The 13,076-nt window shown below is 34.1% G+C and overlaps 1 protein-coding gene across 1 annotated transcript in view; it reads left to right on the top strand.

The window, feature by feature from the left end:
• Window positions 1-13,076, top strand: part of TOPAZ1 (testis and ovary specific TOPAZ 1) — a 129,348-nt gene that overhangs the window by 85,672 nt on the left and 30,600 nt on the right. Inside the window, exons 14-17 of the mRNA XM_057316080.1 lie at window positions 6,821-6,887; window positions 7,864-8,038; window positions 8,737-8,837; window positions 11,363-11,528. Of these exons, the coding sequence (XP_057172063.1) occupies window positions 6,821-6,887; window positions 7,864-8,038; window positions 8,737-8,837; window positions 11,363-11,528 (509 nt within the window). The remainder of the gene's footprint in view (window positions 1-6,820; window positions 6,888-7,863; window positions 8,039-8,736; window positions 8,838-11,362; window positions 11,529-13,076) is intronic.

Raw genomic sequence — 13,076 nt, forward strand, 5'->3', positions numbered from 1 at the left:
ATCAATGTATAGTAATCTGTCATATTTCTATACACCAATAATGAAGCAGCAGAAAGAGAAATCAAAGGATCAATCCCATTTACAATTGCAGTAAAAACCATAAGATAAGCTAGACATAAACCTAAGCAAAGAGGGGAAAGGCCTGTACTCTAAAACTATAAAACACTGATGAAAGAAATGGAAGAGGACACAGGAAATGAAAAGACATTCCATGCTCAGAGATTGGAAGAACAAATATTGTTAAACTGTCTATACCACCCAAAGCAATCTACACATTTAATGCAATCCATATCAAAATATCAACAGCATTTTTCACAGAGCTAGAACAATCCTAAAATTTGTATGGAACCACAAAATATCCCAAATAGTGAAAGCAACCTGGAAAAAGAAAAGAAAAGCAGGAGGCATCACAATTCCAGCCTTCAAGTAATATTACAAAGCTGTAATCATCAAGACAGTGTCGTACTGGCACAAAAATAGACACATAGATCAATGGAACGGAACAGAAACCCCAGAAATGGACCCACATTATATCTTCAATTAATCTTTGACAAAGCAGGAAAGAATATCCAATGGAAAATAACAGACTCTTCAACAAGTGTTGGGAACACTGTACAGCAACACACAAAAGTAAATGAAATTGGACCACTTCCTTAAAACCATACACAAAAATAAACTGCACATAATAAAAAATAATAATAAAAGGCAGAGTTGGGATCTCGGTTAAAAAAAAAAAAAAAACATGGGTGAAAGACCTAAATGTGAGAGAGGAGGGATGCCTGGATGGCTGTCTGTTAAGCGCCTGCTTTTCAGCTCAGGTCATGATCTCAGGGTTCTGGGATCGAGCCCCGTGTTGGGCTCCCTGCACAGTAGGGAGACTGCTTCTCCCTCTCCCTCTGCCCCTTCCCCCTTTGCTTGTGCTCTCTCTCTCTCAAATAAAAATTAAATTAAATTAAAGTGAGACAGGAAATCATTAAAATCTTGGAGGAGAACACAGGCAATAACCTCTTTGGCATTGGTCATAGCAACTTCTTACTAGATACGTCTCCTGAGGCAAGGGAAACATAAGCAAACATGAAGTATTGGGCCCTCATTAAGATTAAAAGCTTCTGTACAATGAAGGAAACAATCAACAAAACTGAAAGGCAACCTATGGAATGGGAGAAGATATTTGCAAATGACATCTGATAAAGGGTTAGTATCCAGAATCTATAAAGAATTTATCAAACTCGAGACTCCAAAAACAAATAATCCAGTTAAGAAATGGGCAGAAGACACGAATAGACATTTTTCCAAAGGATATACAAATGGCCAACAGACACATGAAAAAATGCTCAACGTCACTTACCATCTGGGAAATGCAAATCAAAATTACAATGAGATACCACCTCACACCTGTCAGAATGGCTAAAATTAACAACACAAGAAACAATAAGTGTTGGTGAGGACGCAGAGAAAGGGGCTCTTGAACTGTTGGTGGGAGTGCAAACTGGTGCAGCCACTCTGAAAAACCGTTTGGAGTTTCCTCAAAAAGTTTAAAATAGAACTGCCCTAGGATCCAGCAATTGCCCTACTTAGTATTAACACAAAGGATACAAAAATACTATTTTGAAAGGATACATGCACCTTGATGTTTATAGCAGCATTATCAACAATAGCCAAGTTATGGAAAGAGCACAAATGTCCATCGACTGATGAATGAATAAAGAAGATGTGGTATGTATACACACACACACACACACACACACACACACACACACACACACACAGGAATATTACTCAGACATCAAAAAGAATGAAATCTCACCATTTGCAACAATGTGGATGGAGCTGGAATGTATTATGCTAAGCGAAATAAATCAGAGAAAGACAAATACCATGATTTCACTCATGTAGAATTTAAGAAACAAACAAATGAGCATAGGACAAAAAGAGAGAGAGAGATACCAAGAAACAGACTCTTAACTATAGAGAATAAACTGATGGCTACTAGAGGAGAGGTAGAAGAGAGGATGGGTTAAATAGGTGATGGGGATTAAGGATCATTTGTTGTGATGAGCACCAGGTGTTTGTGGAAGTGTTGAATCACTAAATTATACACCTGAAACTAATATTACAGTGTAAGTTAACTGGAATTTAAATAAAAGCTTAAAAATAAAGTAAAAATTAAAAAATAAAAAAATTGATCACTTGCATCTCTATATACTAACAATGAAGTATTAAAAAAAAAGAGATCAGGAAAAAACTCTTTTACAATAACATCAAAAAACAAATACTTAAGAAATAAATTTACTGAGGAGATAAAATATACATTGAAAACCATAAAACATTGGCAAAAGAAATCAAAAAAGTAAATGAAAGGCTATTCTGTGTTCATAGGTTGGAAGAATTAATATTGTGAAAATGTCCATGCTACCCAAAACTAATTGTAGATTCAACTCAATTCCTATCAAAGTTCTATTAACATTTTTTACAGAAGTAGAAAAAACAATTTTAAAATGCATATGGAACTACAACATAACCTGAATCACTAAAGCAATCTTGAGTAAAAAGAACAAAGTAGGATGTGGTGTATATATACAATGGAGTATATATTATTCGTCTTTAAAAAGAAGATTATCCTGCCATCTATGACAACATGGATTAACTTGAAGTATATTATGCTAAATGAAAGAGAAAGACAAATCTGCATGATCTCACTTACATGTGGAAACTAAAAAAGTCTAACTCAGCAACAAATTAGAATAGTGGGGAGTGGGGCAAATGAGATGTTAGCCAAAGGGTACAAACTTGGAGTTATAAGATTATTATGTTCTGGAGACCTATTTTACCACATGAGGACTATAGTTAATAATAAGGTATTGTGTACTTGAAATTTGCTGAGAGTAGATCTTGTGTTCTCTACACACACACACACACACACACACACAAATTAGGTGATGTGATAGATACATTATCTCTATAGTGACAATGATTTCACAATGTATACATCTAATAAAACATGTATATTAAATATATACAATTTTTATTTGTCAACATGCTTCAGTGTAACTGGAGAAAAAAGTATCAATACCAATGCTAGCAAGGATGTGGAAAAGTGTCTCATATGTTATTGATGGGAATGTAAAATTGTATAGCCATTCTGGAAAATAGCTTAGCAGTTTCTTTAAAAACCAGACATATAAAAATCAAGTACAGCTATTGAACTACTAGGCATTTATTCTAATCAAATGAAAACTTGTACTCAAAAACTTGGGTACAGATATTCATAGCAGCTTTAATTGTAATAGCCAAAAACTGGGGGGCGGGGGACAGACGTTCTTCAACAGGTGAATGAACAGTTCAATTGTGGTATATCCATACCAAGGAAACTACTTAGCAGTAAAAATTAACAAACTATTGAAACATGAAATGAATTGATCTCATTGCGTTGAATTTAAAAAGCCGATCTTAAAGGCCACAGGCTATATGGTTTCATTTATATAACATTCTTAAAATGACAGAGCTATAGATATGGAGAACCAATTGTTGGTTGACAGGGCACACCAGGGGACAGGGCTTGGGGGATGAGTACAAATGGATAGTATGAGGAAATTCCTTTGCGGTGATGGAGTAGTTCTATATCTGTATTGTGGTGACGGTTACATAAATCTATACATGGGATAAAATTGCAAAGAAGTACACACACACAAACAGATGAATGCATGTGAAAGGTGGTGAAAACTGAGTAATATCTGTAGTCTAATTAACAGTATTGTAACAATGTCAGTTTCCTAGTTTTTATGTTGTTCTACAATTATATAAGAAATCATCATTGGAAGAAGCTGAGTGAAGGGTACCAGGACTGTGTACTATTTTGAAAATTCCTGTGAGTTTATAATTTATTTCAAAATAAATTTTTTGAAGGTAAGTACATAGATACTGTCAAATTTCCCTCTGAGAGGGCTGTACCAATTTGTATATATGGTATGTATATGTATGTTATGTTTGGTATATGTGTGTGTTTGTATATGCATTTTGGTATATGTGCATGTATGTATACACGTGTGTGTATGTGTATATATATATATATATATATACATATATATATATACATACATATATGTATATATAAAACCAGAAGAGTCTATTCAGCACAGCTTTACTAACATAGTATGTTGCATAATTTTTAATCTTTTCTAATCTGTTAGGTAACAAATGGTGTTTCAGTGTTGTTCTAATTTGCTTTTCTTTTATTATGAGTTTGAACATTTTCTTTTCATATATTTGAGGGCCATTTTTATACTCTTTGCTGTGAATTGTCTGCTGAGGTCTTTTCCCATTTTTCTATTGGATTCTGGTTCTTTGTTCCTAAAGTGTCAAGAGTTCTTAATATATTGTATTAGACCTTTGTGCTATATATTACAAATATTTTTTCCAGTTTGTCAGTTGTTTTGCCATGCAAAAAACTTTTATTTTTATTCAACCTAAATTATCAATCTTATTTTTATTGCCTGAGTTTTGAGTCATAGTTTCTTTTTATTGCATCTGAATTTTGGGTCATAATTTCCCTGCACCAAGGTTTTGGAGAAATTCACCCATGTTTTCTTCTATTGCTTGTATGGTTTCATTTTTATATTTAGGTTCATAATCTATTTGAAGTTTATTCTTATGTGTGGTGTAAGATGGAGATCTAATTTTTTCCCAGTGGTTGTCCAGTTTTCCCAGAACCATTTATTTAATTTGAGTGATTTGAGATGCTACCTTTATCATACACTAAATTTCATATGTGCTTGGGACTGTGTCTGGACTTCGTATTCCCTGGCACCAGTTCCATAGTATTTTAATTGTAGAGGCTTTAGTAAGTACTATGTTTTAACATTTTGTTGGGACCTGCAAAACTTTTCAAAGTTTTTCTTGCTCTTCTTGCATATATGTTTTTACCACATGAACTTTAGTATCAACTTCCTAACCTCATATAGTAGCTTGTTGGTATTTTTACTGGAATTACATTAAATCTGTGAATTAACTTAGTAAGAACTAACATCTTTTTAATACTGAATTCTATTAAAGAACATGAAATGTTTTTATATTTAAACTTATGTGTCTTTTAGAAGTGTTTTAGAATTTTCCTCCTATAAGTATTTAATCTTCGTTGCTATTGTAAATGGATTTTTCTGTATCATTATGTGCTGTATTTCTTTATTTTTTGTATATATAAGGGGCATTTTTGTTTGTAAATTTTATATTCTGTTAATTTACTCTAAAGTCTTTATTGTTTGAGTTAGTTTCGTCTTTGAATCTGTGGGCATTTCTAGGTATACTATCATATCATTTGTGAGTAGAGATTGTTTTACTTCTTTACCATTATTACTCCTGTAAGTAATTTGTCTCATCTAATTGCCTTGGCTCATACCTCTAGTACAGTATTGAATAATAATGGGTATAGTGGACATCCTTTCATTGTTCCTGATCTTAGTGGAAATATCTCTAGAATTTTCTCATTAAATACAGTCATGGCCTTAGGACTGTGATATATATATTTAATCACTTTAAGGAAGTATCTCTCCGTTCCTATATTTGTGAGTGAATTGGTGTTGAATTTTATCAAAGCCTTTTTAATATCTATGGAAATAATCATGATTTTTTCTCTTAGATTTATTAATATGATATATAATACTGATGGATTTTAATATTGAAGTTACCTTATATTTGTGAAGTAAATACCACTTTGTCCTGGTGTGTCATTTTCTTAAGGTGGTCTTGGATTCTGTTTGTCAAAATTTTATAATTTTGTGGTAAAGTACACTTAATATAAAACTTATCATCTTAACCATTTTTAAGTGTACAGTTTGGTGGTATTAAATACATTCATATTGTTGTGCAACCATCACCACCATCATCCCCATAACTCTTCAATTTGAAAAACTGATTTGCTTGTTAATATTTTATCTAGCTTTGTGCGTCACCATTATAAGTAACATTGTTTTATACTTTTCTTTCTTTGTTCTGTCTTTATCAGTGTTATTTATGCTTGATTCATGAAAGGAATTAAGGAAGTTGTCCTTCCCTTTTAATGCTCTGGAATCATATAGAGAGCGTTGGGACTAATTATCAAAATCGACCCCACAGTTGGCTGCTATACAGTACTGTTAGTTTAATGGCACCCTCTTCTTTCTCCTTTTTCTCTTCCCGGTGGCCAAAGGCGGCTGCTTCTCATTTTTGTCTTTTTTCTTTCCCAGAATCTATGCATTTTATAGATTGTGTTCTTTAAGTCACACGAACTTTTAAGTTCCTTCTGTGTGGTTTGTGTTTGAATCCACTCAGATTTTTTTTTTTTTTTTGGCATTTTCAAACTTAGTGTGGACTTAGTCTTTGTAGTAGTATATTTTTAATCAATGTTAGGTCCTGCCTGTTCAGTTTTCCACAGGTTTTTTTGTATTGTGTTTTGGTCTGTTTCTGCTTATCACAAATCCTTGTTAGATCAGCAGGGTTAGAGTGGAAGCAGGAAGGATCAAGTGCTGGTGTTAATGTTTTTTCTGTCTTTATTCACAATAATTTTGAAGCTTTGGCACTCTCTGTCTTAAAGTTACCTTAAAGGCTGAAGGTACTGTTTCATGTAGAATTTGCTTTTTCCTTCTTGTTGCCTATGGTTTGGGAGGAAATAGTGTGAAGTAGTTGTGTATGCATTTGCTATTTTCTTCAGCTCTTAAGAATTTTTATAGTATATTACTACATGTTTTTTTTCTAGTCTCTTAGGTATAAACTACAGAACAAGTGGATTAGAGGCAATAGTGACTTTTGGAGGGTGAACATAATTAACCCTTTTCTATTGTTAAAGGTTACGGATGAGGCCATTTAAAAAGAACTGGAAATGTGATTTAGATTCAGCCTTGAATGAAATAGAGGTAGGACACTTATTTTTTTTAAATAAATTGCTAGGATCTCTGAGAACCAATAACAGCAAAGAAACTTTGAATAGTGGGAAAAGATTTTTAAATGCTCAAGGAAAAGAAGTCTAATATTTTTTAATACTTTGAAATGCAAACAATTTCTAGAGTTATGGACTATTCTAGAAATAATTGTTCAATTTCAAAATTAACAGATTAAGGTATAATAATCTAAGGCTTATTAGCCTTTAATTCTTGTCGCTGGACAGACTCGGTGCACAAGAAAGTTGGCTTTCTTGTCATAATCCACGGATGGCTGCAGTATGTGAAATGATAGCAGAAAGCCAAGGTCAGTATGCCCTCTCCAGGCATTTGGAGTATAAGAAATAGAGAACTTTCAGGATGATTCTACTGTTTAGTTTTTAAGATCATTTTTGTACTCATATAGTAATTGTTGGTCTAGTCTTAATTAGTATTTATATCCTTGAAATAATTTTTTGTTGGTGTAGAAAACTATTTCTTTGTTTATAATAGAGAATAATGAGAAGATGGTAAGTTTACTGAAATTTACTCTGTAGTCCCTTTCATAGAAGAAATGTAATGCCCAAAATGATATTTGGGCCCCCAAATTATAAATGGGTAGTAAAATACTGTATTTCTGTAGAGACAGCTCAAATCATATAGCTAATCATCTGTTTTCCATAAAATCTATCTCCACTGTCTAGTTCAGGTTTGGGGGTGATATCATTCAGTAAATTAGGAAAAGATTATTAAAACAAATGTATATTGCCATCTGGGACTTATAGTCAGAAACACAAATTGTACAATAGCAAGTATTGATGGTATAACACTGTCAGTAAGTTTATAAGATCTACAGAGATTGTGTTAATAATTTCTGTATATCTAATGCCTACATGTGCCTATTCCATTATATGTTTTTATAAGTAATGGCTTTCTTTCTTTTTTCTTGCTTCATTTCTAATAATTCTGATAGCATTGTAAAGAAAAAGGTGACTGGACCAAACTGGGAAATTTATACATTAACATAAAAATGGGCTGTGAAAACTTTGCAGATTTCCAGAGATTTTGTGCTTGTATTGCTGAAACACTAACAAAAACCTGTAAAGAAGAGAGGCCAGGTGTTCCATTTTGTGAATTTGCTGAAACAGGTAAAATGTCACTGGGTCTCAGTATTGTGTATACTAGGGTGGTGCAGTGTTTTAACAGGAATGAAAAGCTCTTACTATTTTCCATGTTGGGGATAAGTTAATATTGCAGATTTCAGAGACTTCTCCTTCTCTTTATAAATCTTTTATCTTTTTATTATGTTAGATTATAATGATATAAGGTCAAGAATTGGTGTTTTAATACCTCAGTTTTCATATTCTTATTTGTCTTTTCATTCAGGTAAAACTATTGCTAACAAATTATACTGGAGGACTTGAATTTTTGAATCATTTAGGTTGTTAACTACCTTCACTACTACAAGTCAACAAAATTCATATGTTTTTGAGCCTTTTTTTTTTTTTTTTTTCTGGCATAAGCTCTTCACTGCTGTTTCTTATCAGAGGTCGGCAGACCTTTTCTGCAAAGGGCCATGAGTAAATCTTTTAGGCTTCACACAATCACATATGATCACACAATCACATAGTTTTCTTTTCCTTTCAAATAACCCTTTAAAAACAGGGGAACCATTCTTGGCTCACAAACTATACAAAAACAGGCTACAGGCCAGATTTGTCCTATAGGCTGTGGTTTGCCAACACCTGGTCTTTGTTCTAGTATCAATAATTTCATATTAATTTGCCTTTGCTGCCATTTTAAATGACTTTTTCACTTTTTTCCATATGCCTACTTTGTGTTGCAGTTAGCAAAGATCCACAAAATAGTGAAGTAGATAAAACTTTGCTGGGAAGAATTGGAATCAGTGCTATGTACTTCTATCACAAGCTATTACAGTGGTCCAAGGTATGTCATTAAATTTTTGTTTGGGCTTGGTACAGAGAGTGTTAAATTTTTTGAAAGAATATAGTTAATTCTGCAAATTAGAAATTTGCTAATAATTGTTATAAGTGGCAAAATGAGTCCCAGACTAGTAAGTGAATTATTAGGTAGGGTATTAGGCAAATGTGGAAAGGCAGTAGCATGAGATCAGCTACCCTGAAGATGTATCCGAAGTATGCTAAGTATCATATTTATTTGAAGCAACTTTCAATACAGAATTTTGCTACCTCTTAAGTATTGACAAAATTAACATAATTTTGCAAAAGTCCAGACACCTTTTTTAAGATGAACTCACAATTAACAGAACTTAAAAATCACCTCCTAGAATGCTCTGGAACACTATATACCAAATATCTTGATATCTACCTTTGAGGTTTAGCTCACCATAGAAGTGGTCTAGTTATTCTGAACCATACCGAAGTACCATTCTTTCGGTTTCCCTGGAGTGGCAGGTGGTTTTAGATTCAATAAAGTGAAATAAAGTAGAGGACAGGAAAATCTAAAATAGAAAGGAAGTGCTGAGGGATGAATGGAGCAGTTGAGAGTGTGGTCAATACTGAATCAGCTATTGTAACGTATCTTTTGTTACTTCCTTCTTCTTATAAAAAGGTTATTTTATAACTGAATATGTTCAATGATTTAAGTACATGGTCATTCATACATATACAAATTCATGGATTTTTTCAATTAAAAAAAAATAAAAACAACAGTAGAATCCTTGTACATAAGGTCTCCAGTTTCCAAGGTCCTTAAGAGGTTAGCATTCACTGTGTGGTGGGCCTGGGATGGGCAGAATATACCTTTTTTGGGGGGGGGGGATCAAAGTTTTTTTTATTTTTTATTTTTTTAAATATTTTTTTATTATGTTATTCACCATACAGTACATCCCTGGTTTTTGATGTAAAGTTCGATGATTCATTAGTTGCATAAACACCCAGTGCACCATGCAATACGTGCCCTCCCCACCACCCATCACCAGCCTATCCCATTCCCCCACCCCCCTCCCCTCTGAAGCCCTCAGTTTGTTTCTCAGAGTCCATAGTCTCCCATGCTTCACTCCCCCTTCTGATTACCCCCCCTTTCTTTATCCCTTTCTTCCCCTACCGATCTTCCTAGTTCTTATGTTCCATAGATGAGAGAAACCATATGATAATTGTCTTTCTCTGCTTGACTTATTTTGCTTAGCATTATCTCCTCCAGTGCCGTCCATGTTGCAGCAAATGTTGAGAACTCGTTCTTTTTGATAGCTGAGTAATATTCCATTGTATAGATGGACCACATCTTAATCCAGTCATCTGTTGAAGGGCATCTCGGCTCCTTCCACGATTTAGCTACCTTGTCCCTGGTTTCACAGTCTAGCTTAAGGTTCATTATACCATTAATTTCTTGAATATTTAATGCTTGAGAAGTTGAGGACTACATAACAAACTATTTTTGACAAAGATGGATTTTGCTGAAATTTTAGGGTATATTTTAATTTTATTTGTTATTATTTTCTTAAGAGGCTGGTGAGTTTGTGCCTGTATTTTAATTTAAAATTTTCACTATCTTATTTGGAATGAATATTTTATTTATTTTACTCAGTATGAATTTTTTTAGTGAAATCTATTCCTTTTGAACACAAGTAAAACCATTGAAATTAAGCTAGAGCTATCTCCTTAAAAATGCATTCATTTCTATAATCAACTTAAAAGTACTTTGGCATCACAATATGCATCTGACTCAAATAATATGGAATATAATATAAAACAAGGATCCACAAACTAAGGGCCCAGTCTGACCCACAGCCTGTTTTTGTACATCTCAAGAGCTAAGAATGTTTTTTACACTTTTGAAGAGTTAGAAAATAAAAACAGCAATAACCAAAAAGAATGTGCAGCTGACCAAATGTGACCTGCAGAACCTAAGTGTTTACTGCTGGCTAATTATAGAAGAAGTTTGCTGACCCCTTATATAAAATAATACTGTATGTCTAATTTCTGATGTCCAAACTAGAGATAATCTTTATGTAGACTATGTGAAATAATTAGTCTGTTGAAAAAAACAATTTTCAGCCAGCAGTTTTATTTTTTTCCCCACTATCATTCTTTATGTAAATTTGGTAAGACAGTATCTTGATTTTCACTGTCTCTCCCTCTTGGCTCTTAGGATGATCAACAGAAGCGCAAAAACGTGTAGTTAGTAGTTTTCCACATTAGGGTAAGAAATCCTTTTTCCAAATGAAATCTTTAGGGGAAGCACAAGTATAAAAACACTTGAAAAAGGGGGTCAGCAGGGTGAGGATAATATGAGGCAAAGCCCTGCTTCCTACCCTTCCCTGTCTGTCTCTGTGGCTAAGCAGGAGGGGACTTAAGGAAAGAGTCTTGAGAACCATCTGTCAGAAGGATGATTCAAATTGGGTAATTGACTTCTGTATAATTACTGATGTTATATCTCTGTGATACTCTAAATGGATGATACTCAATTAGTGTTCTTTATTTTTACTCTAGGGAAGGAAAGTCTTAGATAAACTATATGAATTAAAAATACATTTTACAAGTTTAAAAGGACTTACAGGGCCTGAGAAGCTAGCACCAAGATGTCAAATTGTGAATATTGCAGCAGAAATTTTTCTAAAAAGTGGAAGCCTAGATGGTGCCATTTGGGTATTGAGGGGTAAGTTATAATGTATGCAAGCATAACATAACTTGTTGTTATAAATTCTTGTGTGTGTAATTACCTTAAATTGATGTTGAATTGTGGGTGGTAATTTGGCCTAGTAAACCTTAGTGATCATGTAGGTAGGAAAGGTAGTTGTGTAAAATGGAAGGAGAAAGTTAACCTCACTTTTTTTTTTTTAAGATTGTATTTATTTCTTTGAGAGAAAGCATGAGCTGGGGGCGGGGGCAGTGGGGACAGGAAGAAGCAGGCTCCCTGCCGAGCAGGAAGCCAGATGCAGGACTCCATCCCAGGACCCTGGGATCAGGACCTGAGGTGAAGGCAGACGCTTAACCGACTGAGCCACCCAGCCACCCGAAAGTTAACCTCACTTTAAAGAAAAATTTGTATGACCTTTTATTGAAAACCTAGTTCTTACTTTGGCCTAGGAACCATACAAAAATGCTTTACCTCGATTATCTCCATTCATCCTCATGGAAACCCTATGAGTTTAGAATTAGTACAAGCCCCCCCTCCCTCGCTTTTTTTAAATAAAAAATGTCAGAGACATCAAGCAACTTGCCCAAACTGATGTAACAAGTAAGAATTGGAGGCTGGATTCAAACCCAGATAGTCCAGCTTCAGAGCCCAGGCTTCAGCTGCTACCTGAGATAGGGAAATCCCTACTGTAATCTGCATAAACTCTTATCTTTGTACATACAGGCAAACATGACTTCAAACCAAGACAAGTAAAGCTTACTTCCCTAGTAAGTCAATCCATCTAGCAGAAATTACAATGAAATTAAGCCAGCAGAAGCACTTAAGATTAGTTTGCTATGAGGTAAATAAAAATTTAGAGAACACACTGGTAACACAGCATGCTATCTAATGGTAGCTCTGGCTACTTGAACCATCAGGCAGACTTTATTTGATAAAATGGGATAACAATGGAGAAACCTCAAGAATCTCTGGGTTTAGGTGGGAAGATGGAATATATGCACAAACAAAGCAAATAGATAACCTTTACACTAACACACACATACCAGCATACATACATATTCATATGAATATATAATTAACATATTATTTATATGGAATTATTACATATATATAATACCTGGTATTTACTCAGGGCTGAGAGTTTATGGAATACAGAGGTTGTGGACTTCAGGATCAAAAAGCTTGTCGGAAAAGTTTTACTTCAATTTAACAAACATAGCCAGTGAAGTTTGCTAAGCGAGGAAGAGTAACCAAAATACAAAAATAGAAATTAGCAAAATGTAAGCCAAGCATTCTTTGTTAGAAAGAAGAGATGTGGCAAGAAATGGAAAGGTTAAAATAGTTGGTAAAAATGAGCTTGCGGCACCTTGTGACAGGAAACTTCAGCCTAAAATTTCTGGCAAAACTAGTCTTTCTCAAACTAGAGCCTAAAGGAGAGTTTGTGGGAGGGTGTGGGATGGTCCATGGAGATTTTACATTTTTACAATTTCAGTGTTATCTTTAAAAATTGTATAAGTTACAAACATAGGATTCTCTTTTGCAGGGACCATTTCAATGGAAAGTCAG

This window comes from Ursus arctos, unplaced genomic scaffold, assembly GCF_023065955.2.
Source record: "Ursus arctos isolate Adak ecotype North America unplaced genomic scaffold, UrsArc2.0 scaffold_20, whole genome shotgun sequence".
Lineage (NCBI taxonomy): Eukaryota > Metazoa > Chordata > Mammalia > Carnivora > Ursidae > Ursus > Ursus arctos.